The sequence below is a fragment of the Misgurnus anguillicaudatus genome, chromosome 12, assembly GCF_027580225.2.
Source record: "Misgurnus anguillicaudatus chromosome 12, ASM2758022v2, whole genome shotgun sequence".
Taxonomy (NCBI): Eukaryota; Metazoa; Chordata; class Actinopteri; order Cypriniformes; family Cobitidae; genus Misgurnus; species Misgurnus anguillicaudatus.
Window position 1 is genome coordinate 1,867,210 of NC_073348.2, and position 10,283 is coordinate 1,877,492.

At 38.8% G+C, this 10,283-nt stretch overlaps 2 protein-coding genes across 2 annotated transcripts in view; one reads left to right on the forward strand and one right to left on the reverse strand.

The window, feature by feature from the left end:
* Positions 1-10,283, reverse strand: part of LOC129446093 (uncharacterized) — a 37,511-nt gene that overhangs the window by 5,255 nt on the left and 21,973 nt on the right. The gene's annotated exons all lie outside the window — the stretch shown is intronic.
* On the forward strand, positions 1,548-4,790 carry LOC129446090 (E3 SUMO-protein ligase ZBED1). The gene is made up of 4 exons (XM_073874652.1): positions 1,548-2,158; positions 2,564-2,666; positions 2,709-3,116; positions 3,204-4,790. Exons 1-4 carry the CDS (start codon positions 1,548-1,550, stop codon positions 3,594-3,596), a joined length of 1,515 nt encoding a protein of 504 aa, XP_073730753.1. The 3' UTR covers positions 3,597-4,790.

The window sequence follows — 10,283 nt, forward strand, 5'->3', positions numbered from 1 at the left end:
CGCTACAATGACACTAACATTGTGATTATACTGAGTTAGCGAATGTACATCAACACCTACTATGTTTACAACATTTCGTTTATATCACAACATGAAGTATTTACTAAGTCATAGAATAAGACTATCTCTTACCATTTGTACGTTAGGTGAACTTCATCCACGACGATACCCATTACGTTGGCTTGAAAATATTGGAGCCTAGCATGTCCCTCCACTTATTCAGCAACCACGATTCCGGGCTTCCGAAAAGAAGCTGGCAACGACTGCTAATTATATCCATCTCGTTGTGGATGCTGAGTTGCATCGCCGTGATAACGTTAGCCATTTCAGTTGCGACCAACTTTTGCTGAATAGAAAGGACAGCAAAAACATCAACAAATGCCCTGCTCGTGTTTCTCTGTTCCTCTTTTAAAATCAATGCTCTGTCGATATCTTTTAGAACAGACACAATGTCGGAATCCACACATCTGAACTCTACAGCGGCAGCCATTCAACACACGCGCTCTTTGGTGACGTGGTTCATTACGTTACTCTTGATTATCTGTCCATCATCGTATAAAGCCCGCCCTGACAATTTGATTGGTTCGACCAGCATTTGTCCAAGCATAGTAGCTCCTCAACGCAGAAACCCCAGACCGATATTCCCGTTTTCAAAATCTTGTGGGCGGGGGTAAGATCGGCTGGCACCCAGGCTAGATCAGGACATGAATGGATCAAATCAGCAGATTTGCGAAGTTTTATTTATCTCCACATATATCATAAATAATAATTAGCATGGTAACTTTGCAGTATACCACATTATATATTTCCTACGATGTATATATGATTTCCACATTATATACGTAAGTATTAAACGGCAATAAATGTCTCATCTATCTCTATGGCTCTGGCTGAGGCTTTCTCCACTTTGCCGAATTACGTAAAAAAACCTGTTTATACCAAAAACGTAAAAAAAGGTGTTCTTTAAGACAATTTTTGAGACATTTAAAAAATGATATACATATCTTGAGTGATTTTTGTACCCATTAATCGACAGTGGTGGTTAACCTGCAACACGCCCTTTAAATTGATTGACTGTGTCCGTTTCTCAAACATTTTTTGTAAATCATTCCAGAGATTAGGGGCTAGGTAGGAAAAGGATCAACCACCTTTAGACTAGGGCTGAACGATTAATTGCATTTGCGATAAAATCGCGATTTGACGGAACACGATTTTCTAATCGCAACGTGCGCGATTTGAGGTGGTCACGTAACGCAAGCGAAAGAGCGGAGAAGACGGCTGCATCAACTTTTCATGCTGTCCAGCGCAATGGCCTCTTGCTCGACGGAACAGTCAGAAACTGACACAGCTGATACTTTAATCGCGAAGAGGAACAGCACGTCGGTGGTATGGAACTATTTTTGTTTTAAAAAAGAAGATGTTGAGCAGCGTCAGGTGTTGTGCAGAGCATGCCGTGCTCCCATTGCTACTTCACGGGGTAACACTACAAACCTGTTTCAGCACTTAAAAAAATACCACAATCAATGCATGACAGTTGTATGACCAAAATGCCAAGCACCAGTGCGCGAGACAAGCCAAATACCTCAAGACAGGAATCACTGACAGAAATGTTCGCAAGTGTCACTCCGTATGAACGTAATTCAAAACGGCACGGGGAAATCACTCGGAGAATAACCGAGTTCATAGCCAAAGATATGATGCCTCTCAGCACGGTGACCAAGCCTGGGTTCATGGCATTAATACATACGCTTGATAAACGTTACAGTATACCCTCCCGCACATATTTCAGTCAGACTGCCATACCGGAGCTGTACAAAAAGTGCAAAGAGAAAGTTGCCGCGGAACGTAAAACGGTGGAGTTATTTGCTAGCACTACTGATATGTGGTTAAGCCGCACAGCTGAGCCGTACCAAAGTCTTACAGTCCATTTTATTGATGAAGATTTCAACCTACGAGCTCGCTGCCTACAAACTATCTACTTCCCAGACAATCACACAGGGGAAAATATTGCAGCCGGCCTGAGAGAAGGGTTTGTCAGCTGGGATCTCCACGAGGAGAATCACGTCTGTATCACGGACAACGTGTTGAATATGGTGCTTGCTGCGCGGCTTAATGAATGGACGAGGCTCCAATGTTTTGGCCACAGATCTTGCCATTGGTAAGTTATCGTGTGTGTGTGTGTGTGTGCACGTGCGTGTGAGAGAGAGATGCGTCGGTTAGTACAGCTGAATATACAAATATATATAAAATAATGATATTATATAAATCGGATGGGATTAAATAAATTCATACTTTCACTCCTTTTTTAATATGTAAATTCATTTTACTTGAAATGCCCACCTGCATTTTTTTTAATTGAGAGAGAGAGAGGACAGTGGTGTGGATGAGTGTATTTCAGAATTACAGCTAATGTGAGTGTGTAATAGTGAGAGCCTTGTATCACAAAACTCAAATTGTGTGTAATACACTACTTTTTATTTCTTTAAGAAAATGCACTCAAAGATGACAGAGTGTCAAGGGCAACAGGACTGTGCAGGAAGCTGGTGGGGCACTTTTCCCACAGTTGGAAGAAGAAAGCAGCCCTGACGGAGGCACAGAGAGAGCTCAAACTCCCTGAGCACAACCTCATAACGGAGTGCCCAACAAGATGGGGTTCTAAAGAAATGGTGATTGCCAGAGTGCTTGAACAGGTCAAAGCCATTCCTTAGGTATTGTCTGTAGATCGATATGCACGCTCCCTTATCCCAACCTGGCAGGATATTGACGTGTTGGAGTCGATTCACAAGGCACTGCATCCTCTACTGGAGTTTACTGATGCTCTTTCTGGAGAGGAGTATGTAAGCATCTCCTACCTCAAGCCAGTTCTCCGACTTTTTGCCACATCAGTCCTGGCTGAAGATGCTGAGGACACTGACCTGACTAAATCAATAAAAACCAAAGTCCTAGCATACCTCAACAACAAATATGGAGACCCAAACATCCAGGAGCTTTTGGATGTTGCCTGTTTCCTGGACCCTAGGTTCAAAATACAGTACATCAGTACAGACAACATCCCTGCTATCAAGACTCGTCTGAAGACAGAGATGGTAGACTTGGCACAACGTACATATCATTTGGTAAATAAAAATGTATTTCACAAAAACAAACATTTTCTGTAAAATCTAACTGGAAAACTAATGGCTGTTGTTTTCATGTTTCAATAGGAGAAGAGGTCTCGTACTGAAAATGTTCAGATGCCTCAAAGTGCACAGTCCTTGGGGGAAAAGCCGAAGAAGTCTCTTGGCAGTTTTTTTAAGACTAGTTCAGCCTCTCCTTCTTTGCCTGTAAGTCTTGAAGATGTCGCAGAGGCAGAGATAAACAATTACCTGATGACTCCTACCATTGATGGAGAAGATGATCCATTGGCTTGGTGGAGGGTGCACAAGATCAGCTACCCACAGTTGTGCACCATGGCACGCAAGTATCTTTGTGTACCTGCTACAAGCGCTCCCTCAGAGCGTCTTTTTAGCACAGGAGGAAATATTGTGACTTGCACTCGCTCATCCTTGAAGCCAGCAAAAGTCAATATTCTGGTTTTCTTAGCAAAAAACCTGTGAGCCACTAAGAACAGAACTGTTGGATAATTATGGCTGGCAGTGCCATACTCGTAGTGAAATTTAGTCTGTGTGGTGTGTTATTGTTGTGTACTTGAGATAAGTGAGGTTCATCTATATTATAATATTCAAACAGTTTATAAAAAATAGTTTATTGTCTAAATTAAAAGTGCATTTCTCTTTTTTTATACCTTTATTTACTTTGATTTTACAAAATATTTTCAATGCAAATTCCTTGTTTCAGTTGTGTGAAATGTTACTGACTAGGGAGCAGTAAGATACATAATTTTAAATAATTTTTTTCTTAAGACTGTACATTTTGCACACAGTGTTTACAAAGTGCATGTTTTTGTTTAAATTATTTAAATGCACAGTGGCAAAGCCACAGATGTTTCTGTAATGAGCAGTTCAATAAAAATGTCATTTATTTCAAGTCATACATGTTTGAATTTAATACTAACAAATAGGCCCAGCCTATGTGAAAGAACATTTCACACTAAATGTATCTAATATTGTGTTGGTCGTATCCAAATTATTCATTGTTTTGTTGGGAAAAAAGGCTAAAAATAAATTGCATATTAAATCGCAATCGCAATTTTGAAAAAAAAAAAAAAAAAAATCGCAATTAGATTATTTTCCCAAATCGTTCAGCCTTACTTTAGACACTTTTGATATTCTAGGGATAATAAAGTAACCAGAGTGTTGTGACGGCAGTGCACGTGGTGGATTGTATTCTGATAGTAATTCTCGAGGATACAAAGGCGCTAGGCCATTTAAGGCTTTATAGGCGATTAGCAATATTTTAAAATGTATGCAATATTTTACTGGTAACCAGTGTAAAGATGCCAAAATTGGGCTTGTGTGGTCATACTTCTTAAATCGAGTAACACTCTTGCAGTAGCGTTATTTCCAAGATGGAAGACTGCTGTGCAGCAGATGTTGGAGATATGACTATCGAAAGATAGATTTCTGTCGAACATCACACCTAGGTTTTTGACTGTGGAAGATGGCACAACAGTGCAGCTGTCTACGGGCAACTTGTAATCGGACATATTTAGTTTGGAGCAACTTAAATCAATAATAAGTATCTCTATTATTGAAGTTTAGCATAAGGAAGTTATTTGCCACTAATATCGCTAATACAGTCTGTTAGCTTAGAAAACTGGTGGGTTTCGCTAGGATAAGAGGAGATGTAAAGCTTGGTATCATCTGCATAGCAGTAAAAACTAATGTTATGTTTCCTATATGTCTCCTAGAGGTAACATATATAACAAGAAAAGGATAGGGCTTAGAACTGATCCCTACGGCACACCGTATTTAACCAGGGAGTGATATGACTTTCCCCATTTACATAAACAAAGTGATAGCAGTTGGTTTAAAGCTCACGTAACACACGCTGTTTCTGCATTTCTGATATTAATCTGGAGTACCTATGGAGTAGTATGACATCCTTTATATCTCTGAAGAGTCTTTAGTTTAATCAGATTTATAAAAGAAAGATTAGCTTTAACGAATCTTTCCGATAACGTACGAAAAAATGAAGAAGGAGGAGTTATAACACGGGAGGAGCGAGTAGGAGTCATACAACACTATACAACACTGTTTTAACTTATGATTCACTACATGATCGTGTGATTTATATAATATACACGCGCCTATTTCCAACATAAGACAGAAGTCTTACTTACCACGTGTAACTCGTCATGACCCGGTTCTGAAAATCCACCGCATCAAACGCACACGCAAAACTCCGCTGCTAATCCGGATAATAAACTATATCCATTGTTTCCATAAGGCTGGATGTCTTCTCCTTACATCCAAAAACACACTTCTTCTTGTGCCATTGTTGACTTTTGAAATTAAACAAGGCTGAGTGGCGTGATAAGCTGTTAGCAAGCTCTAGCGTCTCCCGCTGACTGACGGCTGGGCGGTGTTTTCCGGGGGAAGTTTTCCGGCGGAAGCCCATATAAAGAAGTGATGCGTATCGAAAACCCCTGAAACGTCAGTTAGAACCGTAATCGAAAAAAACTAGCCAAAACTTGTACGAACCCTGGCGAAGTGCATTCGGCACAGAAATACTCTGAAACACGCCCAACTGCATTTTTGACACTTTGCCTACGTTTAGCATGAGGAAACAACTCTATAACTGTGTTAATAAGTCAGAATGCTTGAAATACCATTAAACCCCCCCTTTAATACGATCTAAACCAGGCTAACACCTGACCACCAATGCCGGCATAGTTTTCTAGTCTATTGAGTAAGATTGTGTGATCTAAGTGACAAAGGCTGCATTAAAGGTTGAGTAATATAAGAATTGAGATTTCACCACGATTCAATGTTAAAGGAAGTCATTTGTAACTGTAAGCAGTGCTGTCTCTGTGCTGTGGTGGGGCCTGAATCCTGATTGGAACTTTTTATACGTACTATTATTCACTAAGAATGTGCATAGCTGACTTGCCATTACTTTGACACTAGAGGGAATACCTCTTTTAGTAATTTTGTGGGAAGAGGATCTAATAATTACGATGATGATTTGGATGATTTTATTCATTCTGAGTGATCCTCTATTGTAGTAGCATAAAATGACTTAAGTTGTTTAAAGGCGGTTTTTAGAGCATGTCTGTAGTGTTGCACACCCTCTTTCCATGCAGCAAGCCATACCTCTTAACTTTGTGCTCCTCCAACTATGCTCCATTTTTCTAGCCGCCTTTTTAAAGACTGCGGTATGATGGTTATACCATGGTGCTGGTGATTTTCCTTGAATGTCAGCCTTTTTCTACAACCACCTGTTAACTTTCCGGTCTTTCAGGAGACCTATTTGAAGTCTCCTTCCATGATAATATAATGGTTGCCAACATTAGGTAGTAGGGATGGGAATCGAGAACTTCTTAAGTTCTTAAGAACCGGTGCCCAGTGAATCGATTCCTTTGAACCGTTAGCAAGCCTGCTTAACGATTCCACTTATCGGTTCCGCTCATTGCAAATGTGTCATGACGTCACACACGCGCTGTGTTGGTTTGGTTTAGAACGCAGCAAACATTGCATCGAGACAGAACGATCCAAAGTTTGGTTATAATTAGTAGTGGGGAGAGCGAGGCTTCATAAAACACTGAAACAGTTGAATCAATAACTTATATTTCACGCGAAAATACGGCAATACGGTCGCGTTGCAGGAGGTTGCAGGACTGTCGCGTGTTTGATACACTATTACACAACAACACCAGCGAGTCAACCACCAGCAGAGCTAACGGGACGTCATCTGTTATTAATGCCGAAGGTAATGTGTTAATGTTAATGTGAGCGCCATTTCATTATGTAAACTTTTACTATACAGATAATCTCCGTAGTCATTGTCCATCAAATTGCTGACGGCCAGAGTCTGACTGGCTCTCACACTGGCTCAGAGAGATTGCAGAAAGTTTCTCTCGTGCACCTCTAGCTAATCCGTTTACAGAGGCAGGGAGGAATAAAATGACCGAGGCGAGGATAAACAACTTTTAGAGGCGGACACTACTTAAGTATTTCAACTTAAAAGTACATTTTCAAGTATTTGTATTTTATCAGTGTTTTTAATTTTTTTGAAAACATACATTCCAAAGCATATTATCATAATTTTAACTTCACTGGATTTCATAATTTCAAGTTTTTGGTTTATATTTAATATTTAAGTACATTAAAAATCTAGTAATTTTTTTTACTTTTACTTAAGTAAAAAGTACTTATACCCAAGAAAAGTAAAAGTACACTATTTTTATGTAATTATGTATTAAATCAATTTTAATATGCAATATAAATAAACAGTATGATTCTATGCTTTAGAATGTAGTGAACATTTTTAGTAAAGTAATTTTTTCCCAAGACAACACTCTGATAAAGCACAGATGCTTGGAAAATGAAACTAAAATACTCAAGTAGTGTCCACCTCTGCCGAACAGTGACTAAGTTTGTGGTAAAGGGTTTGCATCCGTTTGCCACAGTAGATGCATCTGCATTTCAGTAGGTTAATTTGCTGTATTTTGTCCAGCATCATGTCTTTTCAAAAGAAAATAACAAATGCATGGATGACCAAAAGTTGTATGTTTTATGTCAGTCTAGTTGTGTTTTATTAATTCCTAGTCCTATCATATATTTACTGGTTGAGCAACACTGCCCTAGGCTATAGGTCCCTTACTTTAAGAAGTAGCTCACCTACCTTTAAGTTTGTTCTGAGGTTGCTACACATAATTTGTGTATACTCTGTTCTGTGTCTTCTGAACAGATATTAAAGCGAGTTAATACAAACATACAAATTTGTACTTATTCCTTCACCCAATGAGAATCGATAAGAGAATCAATAAGGAATCGGATCGATAAGCAACACCGATAATGGAATCGTTAAATTCTTATCAATTCCCATCCCTAGTAGGTAGATAAGAAAAGAGACTAATAAAGAACTCTTTGTTGTCCCAGTTGGGGGCATAAATAGAGATGAGATGAGAATGACAGAAGTATCATAGAGTTTTCCTGCAACTATGACAAAGCTGATATCGTGATAACGGGTTCAAACTGGACCGATTTGTGGATAATGATGGCTGCCCCACGTGCTCTCTGAGAAAATGTAGAATGAAATAAATGACCCATCCATTCCCTTTTAATACGGATGATGTCAGTTATGCACAGATGTGTTCCTTGCAAGATATTGCAGGTGAGACAGTATTTTGCTACCCTTAACACTAGAGGTTATCCCCTTAGTATTCCATGATATAAATCTTAGCCCCCCCTCTTTGGGCTTAGTCGTGTTAGTCATTTTCAATGTATAATCATTTTAAAACCATATGTACAGTGTAAGGTGGTGCCAAACCCTGACAAAATATATTTATAAGACTAGCAAAAAATGGCTGAATCCACAGGAAACCATTTTCTAAAAACAATAAAAGTAAGCAACCTTCCCCCAATGTTGGGAGACACCTCCTACCATAGACATGTTAACCAATCACCCACTGTATACATATTAGGCAACACCCCTGAATTCACAGGAACCAATCAGTACCTATATGCCTTGTTCTCTGTATACTTAAGGAAAAGTTTGTAAATGGTTCAGGGGGATTTTCTATATTCAGAAATTCACCCCATGATGATGTGTCTTGGCACAGCATCATGTATTTTTATTTTGTTTTGAGGAATTTGTAACAAGATTATTATCTGTAACCACTCTTACCAGGTATGCAATGGTTTTTCGTTTTATTGTTTCATATTTGAATAGGATTGTAAATTGATTTCTGAATTATGTTTTTCCTACCTGCTTAATAAATTGTTACGTTTGAATTTATTCTGCCTTACTCTGAATTATTGACAACAAGTAAATTGATGTATCCTTTATTACCGCAAATCTACGACCAGGATTAAGTTTGGTGCATCGTTTGCCTTCTTGTTTTATTATTTTTGGTCTGACAAACCACTTACTTTTTATCAATAGAGTTAAGTTTGGTGCATCGTCTGCCTTTTTTATTGTATTAATTTGGTCTGACGAACCACTTAATCTTAATTACAGGGTTAAGCATTGGCGCATCGACTGCCCTTAATTATTTGGTCTGACGAACCAGTTAACTCTTAACTAGTTGCATGGTCGAGTTTGTGATTGTGAACCTGCAGCAGCTGTGGCAAGGATTCAAGCGAAAATTATAAGATCCACAATATAATGATGAGTTAAAATAGAATGACCAAACGTTTATCTAAATTCCACAATTATATCTATTTGATTCATATTACAAACAAAAAGATTTTATCTTTTGTAGTCAGATAAAACAACATACATTACGTAACGTTAAAACGTCATTGGTAAGAGCCAAAAAAAAAAAAAATGAATGCGCAGGAAGAGGAAAGAAAGAAAAAAAAACATGAGAAACCCACCCATTTTAAAGAAAAATCCCAGAGCAACACATTTCAAGCGTAACATGCTCTATAGAAAATGACTTAAATTGCTAGGTCTTAACTCCCCTCCAATATATTTAAACTCCCCAGAATGATAAATAGACAAAACATTTTTTTTTATCTATATCAGATGCACTTTTTTACATGCAGACGGTGACACGCAGGTATTGAAAAAAAGAGACATAACCTCAGCTGGGCCACTGACAAAAAAATTAATAATTATAATTTATAATTAATGTAAAATGAAAAAAGGAGCGCACACAAACCAAGGCTACCAAAACCTTTATCTCAGGCAAAATAGCAATCACATAATTATCTGAAAAAGAGCCGGGCAAAGGCAGAACATACAGTCCATCTGCAGAGTGGACTGGCTGTGATGATATGCATAGGAATTGTGCTGAGTGGCACAGTGAAGCCACTTTATAAAACGAAAAAGAGAGTAACAGTAATAATAAAAGAATACACAAGTCAAGGCTAGCGAAACCGTCATCTCAGACAGTGTAGCGGTCACAAAGACCCAGGCAACGGCAGGAAGTAATACATTAGCAGAGTGGACTGTAATATTTAGCAAAGAAACTGCAATGTGCGCCACTAGGATATCAAAGCCGTCATTTCAGTCAGTGTAGCAGTTAATGTTACGTTCTATGAAAAGGAACCGCTGCGAATTGACGATAAGAAGTCCTCTGCCTCTGTGAGTGATGTGAAAGATTTCCTATTTCCATCAAGAGTTCTTGTGAAGAGTCTCACTGTAAAGAGCAGCGAAGGCCTCATTCCGAGCTT

Bases quoted from the DNA above. Each gene is read 5' to 3' on its own strand.
- LOC129446090 (XM_073874652.1), top strand. From the start codon at position 1,548: ATGCCAAGCACCAGTGCGCGAGACAAGCCAAATACCTCAAGACAGGAA. The intron at 2,667-2,708 runs GTGATTGCCAGA...GCCATTCCTTAG, and splicing joins GATGGGGTTCTAAAGAAATG to GTATTGTCTGTAGATCGATA. The intron at 3,117-3,203 runs GTAAATAAAAAT...ATGTTTCAATAG, and splicing joins CACAACGTACATATCATTTG to GAGAAGAGGTCTCGTACTGA.